The sequence below is a fragment of the Pimephales promelas genome, chromosome 13, assembly GCF_988280905.1.
Source record: "Pimephales promelas chromosome 13, fPimPro1.hap1.1, whole genome shotgun sequence".
NCBI classification, from domain to species: domain Eukaryota; kingdom Metazoa; phylum Chordata; class Actinopteri; order Cypriniformes; family Leuciscidae; genus Pimephales; species Pimephales promelas.
This window is the reverse complement of record NC_142781.1, coordinates 1,446,292-1,466,933: the sequence shown is the minus strand read 5'-3', so window position 1 is coordinate 1,466,933 and position 20,642 is coordinate 1,446,292. Positions and strand designations below refer to the sequence as shown.

General features: G+C 41.9%; 1 protein-coding gene across 1 annotated transcript in view; it reads right to left on the bottom strand.

Annotated features, from left to right (window-relative positions):
• Nucleotides 1-6,536, bottom strand: part of map3k5 (mitogen-activated protein kinase kinase kinase 5) — a 60,611-nt gene extending 54,075 nt beyond the window's left edge. The window contains exon 1 of the mRNA XM_039666250.2: nt 5,536-6,536. Coding sequence (XP_039522184.2) covers nt 5,536-5,932 — 397 coding nt within the window. The 5' untranslated portion in view covers nt 5,933-6,536. The remainder of the gene's footprint in view (nt 1-5,535) is intronic.
• Nucleotides 6,537-20,642: the final 14,106 nt, after the last annotated feature.

Below are 20,642 nucleotides of genomic sequence, written 5' to 3'. Positions count from 1 at the left end.
CAAGGATATGGGTCATCCCACGGAAAAGGAATGTGCCATTTACTGAGTTCAGTGAAGTGCAAGAAACTTGACACAGAATCTCTCTGCAGCTGCTAAGCATCTTGATGACACGTTTCCAATAACTAGCATTCTCCCACAGCATTGAGAGGAAAAACTACTGAATCACTTTACACGTTTTTAGAGTTGGAACTACAAACTGACATAAACTATCATGTTTATCCACAAGTTTCCTACGCCCAATGAGGCCTTGCGTCAAAAGTGGGCGCGTCTTCCGGTTCGAAGTAAACAAAGCGCGACTTGACATACTTAGCGCTTGTTCATTCAACAGTTGACAGTCATTCAAATTATAGCGATCCAAACTAGCTAACGATGTGTGAACACCACCTCAACGAAATTCAAAAACCTTTACCCTTTGCAGTTACTTGGTTGGGAGTATTATCAGTGTTGTAGTACTCGGGACTCGGACTCGGTCTCGAGACCATATTTTAATGGTCTTGGTCTTGTCATGGACTCGTGTGCATTTGGACTCGGAATTGACTCGTACTCGAAAATTTTTTTTTTTTTTAGGACTCGGACTTATTCCCGAGTCCACTCGAGTTCAATTCAAAATATTTTTCATGATTATTAATGCATGTTAATAAAATATTTCTTTAAATTGATTGACACGCCCAGTGATTGGTGATTTTCTAGTGCGCAACTGCGCATGACAAATTGTAATAAAATTACTTTTAACACCACCTACTATGTGGCCTTTTTACCCTAAACTGATCACATTTTTTAAACTCTAAGTAAATTCAGTAAAATAAAAAAAGGATTTCTCTAAGTAAATAAAAGTAAATTAGGTAATCAACCCTCACTGGTCTCGGTCTCGACTCTCTATTGACTCGGTCTCGACTCGGACTCGACTCTCTCTGGTCTCGGTCTCGACTCGGACTCGAGTGAGGTGGTCTCGACTACAACACTGAGTATTATAATAACATTATTAATAATCAATACTCATCAAGGCATGGTGACAGACAGTTGAGAGCTGACAAACAATTAAAATAAAAAATACACACTTAGTCATTGTGCTTTGGAGTTTATTCAGAATTATAAATGAATGTGCTGCTTGAATACATTAACTGGCACATTGGTATTCTGTCAACACAGGCTTTGATCCTGAGTTTAGGTGTAACATCAATAGTGAACAGCCAATCACATGCTGATAGAGTTTATAGAATATTAAGAATTTAAACAAATGTACACAGGAAGATTCGTCGTCTTTTGGGAGGTGATGGAAACTACAGTCGTTGGCAGGATCACTCTGATTTCGTTTTCGGCATATGTTCAAAACAATCACGTTTAAGCCACTGAACTAGTTTAGTCCGGCTATACATACAACCGCGAACAGCACATGTTGTCCCTGAGCTCCGTAACGACATCTCTCATAAAGATTTGCGTCTTTAAATAGTAAAATAATTCTCCGAAAAACAGCTAGCCTCTTCGCTAACTAACACACAAAATACCATTGGAATGCTACTTCCGCCGCCTCACCGAAAGTTTCACCCACTTTATTTTTTACAGGAGCGCCCCTCGGAAACTTGTGGATCAAGGTAAAGGATTTGAACAATCCCTACCCCTAATTGTTAGCCTTTGTTGCGTAACTAATACCACACATAATGCTACATAGACCAATGATACCTTAATTTGTGCATATTGAGGAGAGAAGTGCTGTTACGTCTCTAAGTGATGAGATTTTCACCTGGTATAAGATAAAATTACTGGGAAACATATGCAAACATTTCGTTGTGATGCTAAGTTGGACGCCAGGTGGTCCTCACCAGTCCAAATCAAATGAGCCCACTTCCATGTCTCAATATTATTAAATCAAATCCCTTAGAAAAGTAATGGCACACCTCTCCTCCAAAAGATGTGAGGTATCTTCATGTCCAGCACAAACAAGTCGACTAAATCTTTTACTTCAAGTATGAACAACCAAAGTGACACCTTAATCATCCCTAATTGTTCAGTAAAAATTACGGAAATTGCTGAATAGTATGTGTTCTAGTGTGTAATCTGGAATTCGTGTTGACCTACACAATCAGTTCTGTGATGCACAACTTCTCTCCCAGTTATCTGGGTAATTATTGCCTAATGTTTTATGAATATTGTGAATTTGTACATACTACTCCACCACCCACCCACTATACAGCATTCTTAAGCAGCCAAGCCATGTGTGCTCATATAAACCCTGCTAATGGTACAGCACAACCAAATAAAATCCAACTTGCTTTAATCATCACACATCTTTAACTTTCCACACAAATCACAAAGGAGACTTCCAGCCCTTGCAGAGAGAGATAACCATTATATAAAGAGCTTGTAATCAGACAGAGAAAGCCTTTGATAAGATTGCGTTCCACTGCAAACCCTTTTCCCTTAAAAAACTCTCCAGGAGTACTCCTACACATCCACTACTAAAACATGTTCAAACATTTAAAAAATGCTCTAACTATGTAAAACATGCTACCTTTGCTCGATAGACAAAACATTCATGCCCAAAATAATAATAATAATAAAGAAATGCATCTATTCACCAAAAAGGCATCTGAAAATATGCAAATGATAACAAAAGCATGCATTATTTCTGTTTTAACTTGAGGATTTCATACAAACAATGTTTTATCTAGCCTAGTTTCTTCAGTAAGGAGAAACTGAATATTTATAAACAGTATAACTTATTCATATTTAATGCAAGTGCATGTGGGTTTCAGTGGTTAACACCAGAATCTAAACAGTGGTGACTGATGCTGGCCAAGATTAGATTGGTATATAAAAAACACACATTAATATACAAGAATGATAAATGAGCACTTATTATACCTATTTGTGCATTTTAAGAAAACTTTTGATAACTTTTGATAAATTGAAAATAAGCGTATGTGATAATCTTAAAATAAAGTCAAGTATTAGATAAAAGATTGGTTTGTCACTACTTAAAGGATTAGTTCACCCAAAAATGAAAATTCGGTCAGTATTTACTCACCCTCATGTTGTTCCAACCCCGTAAGACCTTCGTTCATCTTCGCAACACAAATTAAGATATTTAAGATATTAAGATCGCTCCTGCATACTAGTCCATAGGCTTCTTGAGGGAATGACTCTTGCTGTCATCGGAAAGTCGTTAAAGACATCGTTAAAATAGTCCAAGTGACTACAGTGGCTCAATTTTAACTTTATCAAACGACAAGAATACTTTTTGTGCGCAAAAACAAACAAAAATAACGACTTTATTTCAACTATTCACTTCCTTCTCCATGAGCCTGTAGTCAGTTAACGTAGTGTGATTGCGTAAAGCTACGTCACACGTAGGCTCACTATTGGCCGACGCTGGTCATGTGTGTGTGATGCGTGTGACGTACAATAACAGAAGCTTACGCTATTAAACTAGTAACCTGACTCGCGCAGAGGGAGAAATAAACGGATAGTTGAATTAAAGTTGTTATTTTTGTTGTTTTTTTGCGCACAAAAGTGTTCTCGTCGTTTGATAAACTTAAGATTGAGCCCCTGTAGTCACTTGGACTATTTTAACGATGTCTTTAATGACTTTTCGAGGCCAGCAAGTCATTCCCTCGAGAAGCCTATGGACTAGTATGCAGGAGCGATCGTAATATCTTAAATATCTTAATTTGTGTTGCGAAGATGAACGAAGGTCTTACGGGGTTGGAACAACATGAGGGTGAGTAAATACTGACAGAATTTTAATTTTTGGGTGAACTAACCCTTTAAGAGATAGTTTACCCAAAAATGAAAATTGAATTCTGTCATCACTTCCTTTCTTTCTTCTGTTGAAAACATATATTAGATATATATAAAAGATATTTTGAAGAATGTCAGTACACAAACAGTTGATGGACCCCGTTCAACTGTTTTCCCCCTTCAACTGTTTGATTACCCACATCCTTCAAAATATCTTCCTGTGTTCAGCAGAAGTTTAACTTGATAGTGAGTAAATGATGACAGACTTTATATTATTATCTATATTTCACCCTTGGATCTCACACAATTGCTATCGTATGGCTTCAGACGATTTGGATGTAGTGTAAGACTTGGATGTAGTGTAACCGTTGGATGTAGTGTACGACTTGGATGCATTTTACTTCAGTACGGCCCTTTCACTTATTCTAGTTATGGGTGTTATTAAACTATTCTTGATTCAAGTCGTTTATCCCAAAATATCTGACAATTTCAAGGACTCTCATTAACAAGTACAAATATTCTAAATTATGTAATTAAATACCTCAAATTCAGTCTTTTGTCACTGCAAGTATTAACTTTATGGATTAGGACAATCTTGCAGCGCATGGTAACACACGGGTGTTCAGGGGCCCATTCTTTGTACGTGTCAGTTTTCTGGATTTCATTGTTGACGATTTGCCATGATCCCGGAGTTGCGTTCATAGCAACAGATCCGTAGGCTTAAACGAACCTGCTCAGGAGAAGCTTATTCATGGAAACAGGATTAAATGCATCTTTTTAAGCGTAGGTGATACAGTAACGTCAGTCCCAGCCACTGCTACTTCATTACAAGATGACCTCAATGAAACAGGGACAATTATGATAATAATCATTTTAAAACATGTATATTATAATATTCTTTAGTCTAATATATAAACGACTGAGAGATTTACTCACGAGGGAATAATTGCATAATTATTGTATTATAATCTAAACATTTTCTTGACCCTTAAAGGACTTTAATTAATGCTGTCATACAAATGTGCTCCAAAGGTAATGGAAATAATTGGGAATCATGTAACAAACAGTACCTATTATAACTTTTATGTCATTTTGGTCACTTGGCTGTCTCCGTATAAAGGTCCAGAAAGTTTCTCGTCAGGTGTGTGATGTTCTTTTTTAATATGATGTCATTATGTTGCTGTATTACGGCCAGCCAATCGCTGCATTGCTGATCCTGGATATGTAGTTTCGGTATATCTGCGCAGTAATATCAAAAAACTTAATCCAGAAAGACATTTTTAGCAAATCCACAAATTATCCAGAGATCATATCTGTCTTCTGTCAAATCATCTCAGATGTAGTAAGCGAGGTGTGGAGAATGACCCCAGGTAAGGAATGTGTTTGTTGTAATTGAGTGTTTTGGGAAAAAGTAAAAACTCAACAGCTCCTCTAGACTTAAGCAAAGGAGCTCTGGTTATGGTGATATCTGGTGCCTCTCTGGTTTTGCAGCAGATCAACTGCTTACATTAAGGAAAACATTGTTTCCATTCAACTGCACTCCACCCTGGGTTGCGGGTATGAGGGGGAGTGATACCATCACATATCACTCCATTCTGAGAACTTTACTGGAAAAGGTGAGAGCCGGAAAACAAGTTGGAAACCAAAAGGGAAAGAAACAAACCAAACACACCTAATATACATGGTAAAGGTTGCAACTAGGAAGCATTAGAGCTGTCAACACAATTTGATTAAGCAAATGGCATTCACATTTATTTGCAGGACATTCCCAAGCATCTCTCTCAGTAGTAGACTTACCTGAATTGTAAAAGTGATCAAGAACTGAAGTTTCGCCAAAGTCCAGCTTTCCAAAGGGAATTACATCTAGTTTACACCCCACAATATCACAAGCATCTTTCAGACACTGTAAAGCCATGTTCTCTGAGCTGAGAGATTGGCTGGTCTCGGAGTTCCTCACGTATGCCACTGTTACAGCTCGGTTTTTACATTTCCCCGTGGTCAGCAAGGTGCCACAGTCCGAGGGCACACTGATCACCCCAGGGTGGGCACTCTTAGAGATAGAGGGGTCGTGCCAGAAGGTCCCGGCACCAGAATTCACACCGCCACTGGATTCTGCAGGACTCCGTCCGATCATGTCTAGGGGTTGACCGAGAGAGGGTACAGAAAGAGAAATGGCCTCCAGATCTGAATTCATTTTTCATCAGTTTGTTGAAGAAGACCAGCCACACCAATACAGCTACTCAACCAGCACACTTCATGGCTGTCATTCCTGGTGGCACCAAACAAATCAATAATAGTGACCCGAGTGACGTCATCAGCACCGACAACCTACAAATAAAGACGATTATCGTTTCATTTATAGACGAAAGTCTAAAAATGTGCGTATCGGTATAGCTCTGGCGAGAAGGATAGCGGCAGAGATCAAGGACTGCTCGCGGACCCGCGCGTCACGACTCGGAGAAACGATATCCCACTCCGGAAAATGCATCGATGTCCTGCAACACAAGCGTTTGGGAAGAGCTTACGCGCATTTATCGCAGCTCATATAACGTTACAGAAGTTTCCGAAGTAACGCAGTTCTGCTGATCGCTGAACTCCGTGCGCGTCGCCGCGAGAGAGCAAGTGTTGTTTTCTCAGTCCTGTCGTCGGCTTTTAGCTTCCTGGCTGTCAGTCTGCCTTTATGTCAGAAGTTGTGAAATCGCTCTCGGCCGACGCGCGTTTGTCTCCTCGACCCTGCCCTATTTCTATTATTATCTTCAGCACAACTCACGCTCACGGGGCGGAGTAACACTCTGGACGTGCAGGAAGCGAATTAACGAATCCTACTATGGAAAAGAGTTAGGTCATGAATATTAAATACGTAATATTTACGTACGCTGAGTCTGACGTCCCACTTGGGCCTGTCACAATATCCACACTTGCGCCCGTGCGTGCTAATATGCACACTATTCATCCTAGGCTGTGTTCCACTCCTCATTTCTATGCACTCGCTACCCTGCGTCTCGGATGTGCGTCATTGACTGGGTTGCACGAGTGCCCACTACTGGAGCAACAAGTGCATACGGTTTTATTTCATTTTCTTTGGAGAAACAAAACACATATTAGGAAACGTATAATGAATAGGCCTTTATGAATAAGGTGGATTGAACTTCCTTGATATCATTTTTTTTTTTTTTTTTTTTATGAATTGGATAAGACATTCATTCTCTTTACAATTTTGTACCTAATTTTGTTTTCTCCAAATTAGGGGTGGTTTTTGATTTGCAATTGCAAAATTGACCATTTGAACCTATCTTGCTTTCACTGCTGGTTTGGTCCATAAATAACCTTTCACCCATATATATTTAATTAACATTCAGGCCTGCGATATGTTGTTATTTAAAAATAAATCCTTATTTTTTGAAAGATGTTTTTTGGAGACGAGTTGATTAATTTTTAAATCAAGAACTCAGACTTAGACCTTCCCGAAATGCAATTTGTTGTACAACACAGGCAAAATGACACATAATCCACAACACAAACCTTATCTACATACACAATGTTGGCATGTTTATAGATGTCCATAAAACTCCAGTAACACAGGAGTCCTGGGGTTTTCCACTGTCATTGATGTGATTCCCACAGGGGTCTTGGCATTAGCCTATTTAGAGCTACCCAAACAGAGTTATGTTCTGAGAACATTCAATTTTGGTTGTGGGAACGTTGATTTGAAATGTTCTAAAAACGTGGAAATGTCCAGTTTACTGAACGTTGCTGGAACGTTATCTTAAAGTTAGCATAACGTTCCAGCAACATTCTTTCCCCAAAAATGTTATTAACGACACAACATTCAAAGAACATTTATTTGGAACATTTCAAGAACATAAAAATGTCCACTTTCTTGGACATTTTAAAATGTTTCGAATAATGTCTCTGTGCCATTGTTTCAACTTGATTTTTTATTAACACAACCATTTGAATAATACACTGCACACTTGCACAGCAAATTAAAAGTTGAAAATTTAATGATTAGCACACATTTGAAAAGCTTCATTATAACAAATTTGTTTATATCAAATGTGGCTACTCCTTTAACCCTTAAATTATTTAAGCTGTGCTTGGAGTACTATAAATATTATATCAGACAAGATTCAAATGGTATTTAATGGAAAGGTTCAAGCGGTCCTCAAACTGGGGGCCGTGGCCCCCTGGGGGGCCACTAGATGGCGCTATGGGCCGCAAAGATATTCTAGAATATGAAATTATTTAAAAAAATTATTTTACCTGTATGTAAGTTTGGATTGTCTTATGTGAAATCTGCATTGCATGATTTCTTTTATATTGTAAAACTTGTATAAAATTGTATGTCTTCTATATTGAAAAAGTATTTCTTTAAGTAGAGTAGAATTTTTTTTTTTTTGTTTCTTGCTGAAAAAACAGATTGCTGTTCAAATTTGCAAACCAAACTTGAGCCACTGTCATTTACTACCTTAATGTAAGAAGTTTAATGCACTTTTTTACAATCAGCAAATTAATTTTTCAGTGTTTATCTTTTACTATGAACATCACAAATGTTCAGTATTCAATACTTTTGTTGCACTTTTCAGACAATATTACTGTTAACTGTCAAAACCATTTTTTTATAAAAAAATGTTATATTTAATGAAATGTACAATTTAACTAATTTTGTATATTCAAAGACATAAAGCCAAAAAAGAACTGTTGTTCCAGCATTGTACAAATTCATTTGTTTTTGGTACAATCTAAAATTTGTAAGTAAAATTGTACGTTTGAGGATGTTTTCGTTATGAGTTTTCTTTTGGGGGGCCACAAAAGGATTCACCCTACACAAGGGGGCCTCCTCCTCAAAAAGTTTGAGAACCACTGGGTTCAATAACACATCGCTACACCTGAAAATGAACACTTCCATCACTGGGGGGGGGGGGGCTAAGATAATGTGCATCAAAATTCTGGACCTGCTAAACTTTTCTAATTTGTACTAATTTGCCATACTGTGGAAGTAGGAATATAATATTTTCATTGAAAAACCTTCTGAAGGTATTATGATTAGTACAATTATAAAAATGTATAATCAGGGCTTGGCATTGGCCTTGGTCTTGTACTTGTAATCGGTCATTTACTTGTAAAAAGTAAATGTTGTTGTGGGATAAATATAATTGATTCTGAAACAATTATCTCATCAGTGTTCTGCCAGCTTATTTACAAATATAAATATGCATTTTTATTCCCCAGGTCATTTATTTTTATTCAAGCAAATAATTCCCAAACCATATTACTGCAATTGTAATTTAATTAAATTAGAATAATAAGAATAAACTTAAATAATTTAAAATACAAATTTACAACTGAAATTAATAATGTAAATGAACACGGATTCACAACAGAACCGGAAGACAATACAATGCTGATGTCACGATATGAGAAATCAGGAAGCGTGGATGCAATTGGCTTTATGCACAGCTGCACTACTTCCTGAACTTAAGCCAGCTCCTTTGTTTCCTGTCTGCCATTATTGGACAAATTGATTAGTTCAGGTGTGCCTGACCTCTGTAGTCACGGCAACAATAATCAGACACACCTGAATTAATCAAGCTTGGCCAATAATGGCGGACAGGAAACAAAGGAGCTGGCTTAAGTTCAGGAAGTAGTGCAGCTGTGCATAAAGCCAATTGCAGGTGAAGGTGAATTTAAGGAAACAACAAACAAACAGAAGCAACAAATCAAAACTCCCTCAAGGGGGAAAACGGAAATAACACAGACTATGATCATAAAATCTAGGAATCGGGTACTTGGACAAACGAACCAACACTGAACTGCAAACACAACAGAGACTAAATGAGGAACAAACACAGAAGGATAATGAACAGGACAGGTGGGACAAATGAACCAATAATCAGATAACAAGGGAGAGGGACCAGACAATGTGTCACGGATCGCACCTCTGTGGCTCTCTCCGCTCATCCTAGAGCTCCGTCACCAGAGTATTGACCTACATTTCCCATAAGTCCTGAAGGGACAGACCAGGGCGGAACAGGAGGGACAGACCAGGGCGGAACAGGAGGGACAGACCAGGGCGGAACGGGAGGGACAGACCAGGGGGGAACAGGAGACCAGGGCAGAACAGGAGGGACAGACCAGGGCAGAACAGGAGGGACAGACCAGGGCGGAACTGAAGGGACAGACCAGGGCGGAACAGAAGGGACAGACCAGAGCGGAACTGAAGGGACAGACCAGGGCGGAACTGAAGGGACAGACCAGGGCGGAACAGGAGGGACAGACCAGGGCGGAACGGGAGGGACAAACGAGGGCGAAACAGGAGGGACAGACCAGGGGGGAACGGGAGGGACAGACCAGGGCAGAACAGAAGGTACAGACCAGGGCGGAACTGAAGGGACAGACCAGGGCGGAACTGAAGGGACAGACCAGGGCGGAACAGAAGGGACAGACCAGGGCGGAACAGAAGGGACAGACCAGGGCGGAACAGGAGGGACAGACCAGGGCGGAACAGGAGGGACAGATCAGGGCGGAACTGAAGGGACAGACCAGGGCGGAACTGAAGGGACAGACCAGGGCGGAACAGAAGGGACAGACCAGGGCGGAACAGGAGGGACAGACCAGGGCGGAACTGAAGGGACAGACCAGGGCGGAACTGAAGGGACAGACCAGGGCGGAACAGAAGGGACAGACCAGGGCGGAACAGAAGGGACAGACCAGGGCGGAACAGGAGGGACAGACCAGGGCGGAACTGAAGGGACAGACCAGGGCGGAACAGAAGGGACAGACCAGGGCGGAACAGAAGGGACAGACCAGGGCGGAACAGAAGGGACAGACCAGGGCGGAACAGGAGGGACAGACCAGGGCGGAACTGAAGGGACAGACCAGGGCGGAACAGAAGGGACAGACCAGGGCGGAACAGAAGGGACAGACCAGGGCGGAACAGAAGGGACAGACCAGGGCGGAACGGGAGGGACAGACAAGGGCGAAACAGGAGGGACAGACCAGGGGGGAACAGGAGACCAGGGCAGAACAGGAGGGACAGACCAGGGCAGAACAGGAGGGACAGACCAGGGCGGAACTGAAGGGACAGACCAGGGCGGAACAGAAGGGACAGACCAGAGCGGAACTGAAGGGACAGACCAGGGCGGAACTGAAGGGACAGACCAGGGCGGAACAGGAGGGACAGACCAGGGCGGAACGGGAGGGACAAACGAGGGCGAAACAGGAGGGACAGACCAGGGGGGAACGGGAGGGACAGACCAGGGCAGAACAGAAGGTACAGACCAGGGCGGAACTGAAGGGACAGACCAGGGCGGAACTGAAGGGACAGACCAGGGCGGAACAGAAGGGACAGACCAGGGCGGAACAGAAGGGACAGACCAGGGCGGAACAGGAGGGACAGACCAGGGCGGAACAGGAGGGACAGATCAGGGCGGAACTGAAGGGACAGACCAGGGCGGAACTGAAGGGACAGACCAGGGCGGAACAGAAGGGACAGACCAGGGCGGAACAGGAGGGACAGACCAGGGCGGAACTGAAGGGACAGACCAGGGCGGAACTGAAGGGACAGACCAGGGCGGAACAGAAGGGACAGACCAGGGCGGAACAGAAGGGACAGACCAGGGCGGAACAGGAGGGACAGACCAGGGCGGAACTGAAGGGACAGACCAGGGCGGAACAGAAGGGACAGACCAGGGCGGAACAGAAGGGACAGACCAGGGCGGAACAGAAGGGACAGACCAGGGCGGAACGGGAGGTACAGACCAGGGCGGAACAGGAGGGACAGACCAGGGCGGAACGGGAGGTACAGACCAGGGTGGAACAGGAGGGACAGACCAGGGCGGAACAGAAGGGACAGACCAGGGCGGAACAGAAGGGACAGACCAGGGCGGAACAGGAGGGACAGACCAGGGCGGAACAGAAGGGACAGACCAGGGCGGAACAGGAGGGACAGACCAGGGCGGAACAGAAGGGACAGACCAGGGCGGAACGGGAGGGACAGACCAGGGCGAAACAGAAGGGACAGACCTGAACACGAACACACGTCAGCAGCGTCTTACGTCAGCACTGCGGACTCGTGAACGCGGATCCACAACAGAACCGGAAGACAATACAATGCTGAATTAAGTTGTCGTTTTTGTTATTTTTGGACCAAAATGTATTTTCGATGCTTCAAAACATTGTAACTAAACCACTGATGTCACATGACTACTTTGATGATGTACTTTGATGATTTATTTCCTTTCTGGACAAGGACAGACCAGGGCGGAACAGGAGGGACAGATCAGGGCGGAACAGGAGGGACAGACCAGGGCGGAACAGGAGGGACAGACCAGGGCGGAACAGAAGGGACAGACCAGGGCGGAACAGAAGGGACAGACCAGGGCGGAACAGGAGGGACAGACCAGGGCGGAACAGGAGGGACAGACCAGGGCGGAACAGAAGGGACAGACCAGGGCGGAACAGGAGGGACAGACCAGGGCGGAACAGAAGGGACAGACCAGGGCGGAACAGGAGGGACAGATCAGGGCGGAACAGAAGGGACAGACCAGGGCGGAACAGGAGGGACAGACCAGGGCGGAACAGGAGGGACAGACCAGGGCGGAACAGAAGGGACAGACCAGGGCGGAACAGAAGGGACAGACCAGGGCGGAACAGGAGGGACAGATCAGGGCGGAACTGAAGGGACAGACCAGGGGCAGGGTCAGACCAGGGCGGAACAGGAGGGACAGATCAGGGCGGAACAGAAGGGACAGATTAGGGCGGAACAGGAGGGACAGACCAGGGCGGAACAGGAGGGACAGACCAGGGCGGAACAGGAGGGACAGACCAGGGCGGAACGGGAGGGACAAACGAGGGCGAAACAGGAGGGACAGACCAGGGGGGAACGGGAGGGACAGACCAGGGCGGAACAGAAGGTACAGACCAGGGCGGAACTGAAGGGACAGACCAGGGCGGAACTGAAGGGACAGACCAGGGCGGAACAGAAGGGACAGACCAGGGCGGAACGGGAGGGACAGACCAGGGCGGAACAGGAGGGACAGACCAGGGCGGAACAGAAGGGACAGACCAGGGCGGAACAGAAGGGACAGACCAGGGCGGAACAGAAGGGACAGACCAGGGCGGAACAGGAGGGACAGACCAGGGCGGAACGGGAGGGACAGACCAGGGCGAAACAGAAGGGACAGACCTGAACACGAACACACGTCAGCAGCGTCTTACGTCAGCACTGCGGACTCGTGAACGCGGATCCACAACAGAACCGGAAGACAATACAATGCTGAATTAAGTTGTCGTTTTTGTTATTTTTGGACCAAAATGTATTTTCGATGCTTCAAAACATTGTAACTAAACCACTGATGTCACATGACTACTTTGATGATGTACTTTGATGATTTATTTCCTTTCTGGACAAGGACAGTATACCGTATTTCCAATGGAGGGACAGAAAGCTCTCGGACTAAATCGAAAAAATCTTAAACCGTGTTCTGAAGATGAACGGAGGTCTGACGGGCTTGGGATGGCATGAGGGAGAATCATTAATGACATAATTTTTATTTTTTGGTGAACTAACCCTTTAACACCCAAATACTCTTAACAGTCTCAATCATGAGCTCTCTGTCTGCTCAAACACACAACCCACTCTGTCTACAGAGGAAATTATGACGTGCTTTTTAAAAACACTCTACACCAATCAGGACAGAGCATCAATCACCATGCAGGAACCAATCAGATGAAGTTCCAATCATCCTGCAGGAACCAATCAGATGACCGTCCAATCAACCTGCAGGGACCAAACAGATGACGTTCCAATCATCCTGCAGGAACCAATCAGATGATGTTCCAATCATCCTGCAGGAAGCATGTAAGGATGTAACACGAAGAACAATTTATAAGCTTTATGTTCAATGCATTTTTTTATTTAAATATATTTAACAGTGCTTCACATATACAGTATGTGAATAGCCTATATGAATTTCATGAATGACCAAAATCATCTGACGACATTTTTTTCCTGCATTTTTTCCTACAACAAATGTGTATCAAACACACAGTTAAAGCAGCCAAGAAAAAAAACTACTGTTAAAAATTCAAGGGTCATGAGCCCAACTAAAGCAAACACTGATCTCCATCAGGTGACATCACATTTATGATCAAGTTTTTGGTACTTTATTAAAATTAGCATATTTTACTTTAATTTGATGGTTTTTGTTTGGCAGTCGTAGCTGCCAGTCATTTAAACAATTTTTTAAGATTTTTTTTTTAAAGGAAGGTATTTGATCATAATGATTAAGGAAATACCTTTAAAATAACTGTGTTTTTCAGTTTATTTAATTCAGGATGTTTTACTTTCATCCGTCATAAAAAAAATCGAATCGGGTTCGATTTTCTGTGTTTTTCACATCCGTAGCAAGCAGTTTAAATGTGTTTTGACAATTCAGAGCCACCGAACCATGAATACGGAAAAACGTGTACAAAATTTTTTAACTCAGCGTGCAATGGCCTTAAGGTTCTCTCAAAGTTATGAACAAACATTTTCCAGCAATGTTAAAATACATTTTGTATAATGTTATCTGGTCTTCGTTCTATAATAATACTCAAAAATGATCAAAAGGTTAGTTAAAAAAAACTTTATACATTGTTTGAACAAGTTTTTTTTAAATGAAAGAAAATGTTCTTAGAACAAAATTCTTGGAACATCCTTTAAACATTTAGAATGACAACAGACTTCAAATAAATAAGGTTGTTTTTGCTGTAAAAAGAATATCATCATTGGAACATGGGAAAGTTTTTTTTTGCATCCTGTCCTATACTTTAAAAGTAAGTCTGTTTTGCTGCATTTTGCCCACTACAATATTTCTTTTTTTTCTATAAATTGATGTGTTCGGTGGGTTTTGCAAATATTTAACCAATAAAAAGCGTTAAAAAGAGCTCGTGACTAAACCTTGTAACTCCATTGGATCATCAAACTGTCAGTCAAACCACATAACTCCACCCCAACCCCACTTTAATCGTGAGTGAAGAAATGCCACACGCTGCTTGTTTGCAATGCAAAGGTAAATATCTTACTCTCGGTTCGAATAAGTACAGTTTTTCTTACTCAAGAAACTATATTTAATACACTTAATGTTTTAAGTATTTGAGGAGAGAAAAGGGGTGTCTTAGTCTAGCATTTTTACTGTCAAATAGCTGTGTAGCTTGATCATTAATAACATGAGAATTTGGACAAATGAAAGAAAAAACTGAGCACACAGCTACAGTAAACTGTATAACTTGTAAGTTAATAAAAGAGTAATGCGATGCAGTTACTGCCTCAGTGTGTGCAGGTGCTATTCGATCAACCGCTCCAGAGACACGATGCGGCCGCCATCTTAACGGTCATCGCATGTCGTTACTTACAATGAAGCCACAACATTGAAACCGGAGATATTTAAGTTCCCGAAGAAATTGGATAACCTGTCACAGGTACGAATGTTTTGGTTTGTGTTTTTACAGTTTTTTTATACAGTTACCATCTTAAATTTTAATATCATGTTAGTTGACTCTTTCGTCTTGTATTGTGTAAAAAAAAGCATCACAAACAATTAGAGGCTATGTATTGTGATTGTCAAAACATTTGGTAGCCTAACTAAACATAATTGTAATATGTTTAGTGACAGCATGTTGTGATAATTAAGATTCCATGGTGCAATGATAAGATTTTTCACAGAAATGAAGGTGTACTAGAGCAATGTATCATAAAAAAATGAATGAAATTGACTGAGTCTGAAAGATGAGAATTTGTTTCATATCAAAAGCAACCTGCTCTGTCTTGTCTGTCGTTGTCCTTTTTGGTTCTCAAATTTTGTCTGCTTGAGAAAATGGATGTGTGTCGTGAGCGTGTGTGAAATGGGCCGATGCTCTGATGACGTCATCACACCGTACAAGTTTGCGTTCTGCCTGCCTAATGTGTTTTCTCTCCAAATTCAAGCTTAAATACTGATTTTTAAAGGGTCGCTCCACCTCTGTAAAGATGAATGTGTATTAAAAATGGGTAATTTATGTAGAAGAACTGAAATTATTTTTGAATTTGGAGTTTTCTAGAATGAGAAAAGATAGAAAATGTATGTTTGGCTTATGTGGATGAAAGACAACAACTCCCAGAATGCACTAGCTTCGCTACCCTAGGAGGCCACGCCTACTGGTAACCGCACAGTAGGTAAACAACAGTCTACTAGTGATTCTCCGTGATGAGTCTGCCCGAAAATGTGTTTTTCGAGATCCCCCAAAATGTCCGGGATTCGGTTTTTGCGTCTTACAGTCGTCGTTCATCATGTTTCCTGTAGCGAGCGGGACGAGTGAGGGCCGTGCGGAGAACGACGCGAGGCCGGTGGCGTGATTACCGATGAGCGGCACCTGAGACGTAGTTACCGGTCTCGTATCTCTCACGGAGGAGTGGGAATTTTCTTAGCAATGTTAAAATGCATCTCAACCGATCACTTGTTTAGCGTTCATGTAAACACTACATTCAGATCAGTGATGCGCGGGTCAATGTATAAGCAACCCACACCCGACCGACGTTTTCAACTACCCGCCCGTAACTCGGACCACAAAAAAAGTAAGAAAATATTGTACCCGACCCGCTTCCTGACCGCATTTTTTGAAAGTAGTAAATGCTCATCATAGCGTCATTGGGCCATAGATAGGGTTGGGTATCGTTTGAATTTGAACGATTCTGATTCCGATTCCCTGTTTCGATTCCGGTTCCTAACGATTCTTGATTCCGATTTTTTTAAGAGGCAGGGTCAAAAAAGTTTAGCTAACCTTGCTAACCAACAGCCTTTCTGAAGAAAATAATCCTTTCTAAAGGATATACTCCTTCTGTAAAAATACTCCTTTTGTCACAAATTTTGCATTTTGCCGAGATTTCGTTATTTTTAGAAAAGCGAAGCCACACTTTGGATCGCCGACGTAAGCTACTCCTGTTCGACTCGCGTGGTTATGCCAACACTTCCGGTAGACGCTTCTTCGTTGGTGTTGTTCAGTGGTTTCTTCTTCCGCTCGGCGGACTGTGAATAACGAAACTAGGAATCGAAATTTTAGCTTTTGAACGATTCCGGGAAAAACGAAAAGTTAGTCTCGGTTCCAATCGATACTCGATTCTCGATACCCAACCCTAGCCATAGACGTGTAACAACACAGCATCGCAAGAAGACGTGCATATAAAAAGCCAGCACTTTGGTCATCATCTTTATTATTTCGGCAAATGTCTCCCAGACTTTTACTTTTTTGAACCGGTTCTTTTTAATGAACCGGTCGAACCAGTACACTAAATCGAACTGAATCGTTCGAAACAGTTCGCGTCTTGCGTCAGTGCTGATCCACAAGTTACTAAAGTTACTCACATTCAGACATGCATGACAGTCCCTCCGAATCGAAATAAACCAATATCCCCAATTATATTTTACTCCAGTAACTCCAACAGTTCACTGAACCGAGACATGTTGGTGCCACTGCTGAGAGAAGTGATGAGCAGCTGATACAGCGCATCCGCGTACTACCAAACGCACAGGTACAGCAGTTCTCGGATCACCAGGACAGAACCGAGAACTGTTTAGACTGAGCTTGTGTGTCATCTTCATGCCAGTTATTCAGCCAATAATGTGTAGTAGCCCTATTTATTTCATAGAAAATTGTTTCTAGTACTATAAAAATACAAAGATTTAATTGCCATCTATTTTCAAACGACCGGACCGACTGCAACCCGAATATCATTAAAAATATTTTTGGAAGACTCGTAACCGCGGGTGACCGCCGGTACCCGCTCATTTTGGATCAACCTGCGCATAACTGATTCAGATTCACCATTCATAAGGAATTGAGTTAGATTGAATCAAAAGCAGTAACTTGCATGTAAACAATGAATGGCGACTGCAGAAAGCAAAAGCTGAATCCCGGACATCGACGGCCGGACATGTCCGGCAAAAAGAGGACGGTAACCCCTAAAGTTACTACTCAGCTTTCACCACAGAACAAGAGCCTGCTAGCTTATTTTCCAAAAAAGATGTGTAATCCCAATCCTCCATAATGCATCCATCTGCATATTCAGTACCTTCGTCCATATTTTCAAAAAGTTTCTGCTGGTGAAATCAAACGCTCTGGCACTGATCTGTGATTGGTCTGTTAGCGCATTAGACCCAACCCCCTATGGTCGGGTTTGAAAGGGTGGGATCTTGTGCTTGTAGTTTTTACAGAAATCTCCCCCTCTTACACTTCCTTCAACAGTGAAGTAAAATTAAGATTTTTGCGTCATTGTAGGAGGAAGTGAAAAAGGTAAATTGCAGATTTATCTCGTCTCAGAGGAAAATGAGGGTGTTGCACGACCATTCAATAGTATAAGTGGGTTTCTAACAATGGAAAGCTTAAAGGGTTAGTTCACCCAAAAATGAAAATTAAGTCATTAATTACTCACCCCCATGCTGTTCCAACCCCGTAAGACCTTCGTTCATCTTCGGAACACAAATAAAGATATTTTTGATTGAATCTGAGAGCTGGATCACTCTTCCATAGACTGCATAAGGGACTGACTCTTGACGGCGCATGGGGGTGAGTAGTAATTAATGACTTAATTTTCATTTTTGGGTAAACTAACCCTTTAATGCAAATGAGTGAACATGCAAATTCATTCCCTGACATTAGATGGAGCTTGATGTAAAACAGAAATAATAATAGTATACTATAGGGCAGGGGTGCCCAACAATGCTCCTGCCGATCGACTGTCCAGCACAGTTCATCTCCAACCCTAATCAAACACACATTTCAAGTGATCCTGAAGACCTTAATTGGTTGCTTCAGGTGTGTTTGATTAGGGTTGGAGATAAACTGTGCTGGACAGCCGATCGACAGGAGCAGGGTTGGGCACCCCTGCTATAGGGTGACTATATTTTGATTACCAAAAACCAGGAAACTCGGCCTAGCAACTCAAATGATACTCGAAGTTTACTCAAAGATGCCTTATTAATTTCAATACATTTAAATACCTCCTCTGTATGGATAGAAAATTGTTCTGTTACAAGACACAAATTCAGATAGGCTTCTCAGAGGTTACTCAACATGTTTTATTATTATGACGGGTTTCAAAAACAATGAATGAAATGATGATAGAATTAAAGTTTTCTGTATTAGAAAAATAAATATATAAATAATAAATAACTAAAAGAAATGCCTACAAATTTAACAAAAAATAGCTCTCAAAAACTTACAAAACGAACTAACAAAATAGTTTTATATACACAAACAAACATCCAACTCTGGTCAAAATAGAAAAAGGAAATAATAGAAAAAGGAAATAAAAGAAAGAATACAAAGAGAGTCATCAGAGTGGTTATCTTCTCTCCTCACTTATCAAACTCTAACTGACACTACGCATAAGCACAGTTCCCATCTTAACTCAGATTTCTATAAAGCACAGTGACCATTACACATGTCCTGGAAAAACAGGACTGTTGGTCACCCTATACTATACTATTATTACAGAAATACTAATATAAATATTATCATATAGCTCTTCATGCTCCGAGACCAGCGGCTCAACATTCATCTTGCCCATAGCTATCTTGCTTTGCATCTTCCTCGTCTTCCTGCATTGTAGTCGGTGGCGTATATCTTCTTTGCCGTATGTGTGTTCAGCAAGACCGTTTTGTGTTTGAGCGCCCCCAAGTTGTGTTTTACTGTAACTTCAGAAGCACCAGACACGTGAGCAAAAGCGCCAATCTCATTGGTCGGATAGTTTTTGACGCAGCGTGTCAAATCAAAAAAATGAACCCGTGGCGTTTTTAATAAAATGACGCTTTTACCCATGGCGTTTTTCGCGTCGGTGTGCAAACTCACATTGGCGCCCATTGTTTAGTCACGAGGCGTCTTAAACGTCTGCGAATATCGCGCGTGAAATTCGTCCCGGTGTGAACAGGCCTTTAGGCTACACGCACATAAAAGAGAGAGGGGGAGAGAGACCATTCATGCTTTCAATCTGTATAGTAAAAAACTGTTTAATTAATTAGGGAATAGACTATATTAACTCAAGCCATATAATGTTTGCAATGTGTTGAAACATAATAGAATATACTAAACATATTATAATAAACATGAACAGCACTTAGTTATAACAGCCAGTCGATTAGCATAAATCAACTGCTTATTTGGCTAGGACATTCCCAAAAGAAAATTTAAAGAAAAATAAAAAAAATTAGCATGAACATTCATAGCAATTAAAAAAATTCTAAATCAAAGTTTGATTGATTCAAACGTGATTATCACCTCAAACCATAATGATTTTAGGCTTGGCCTGAACGCATTATTGCATGTTGTGAACAGCCTGAAAGACAGCACTTTGTAACGTCTGTCTTCATAACAATAACCCTTCTCATATGTTTATTCAGAAAAGTGAGCATGTCCACACGTTTGGGATGAAGACGAGAGCGCAATCTGTTCACAAGTAGTCCGGCTGCAGAGGACACCCTCTATGATGGCACAGACGTCGCGGGCACACACAAGTAAGCCTTTGCTAGTTTTGCCAGTCGGAGCTATATTCGTGATCGTTGGTTTTCCACCAGTTCATGTGGTCGATGTGGAAAGGTGTGCATATGTCCTGGCAGCACTGATTTAGTTTGGTTGTGTCTGAGATTTCTATGGTATAGTCCTTGCCAAACAAGATTGCCATTGCAAATTCTGACAGCGAATCCCTTTGTTGCTTTTTGGCTAATTGTTGCATTTCATTTGATTCTATTGTTGTTGTCACTGGGAAAACCATCATTAGCTATCATCAGTCAGTTGGAGGGTTCGTGCATATCACCAGCATTTCACAAGCATGTTGAATAATTCAGAATGAACTTTGTTGTTTTGACAGGAACAAAATATACAACATAAAA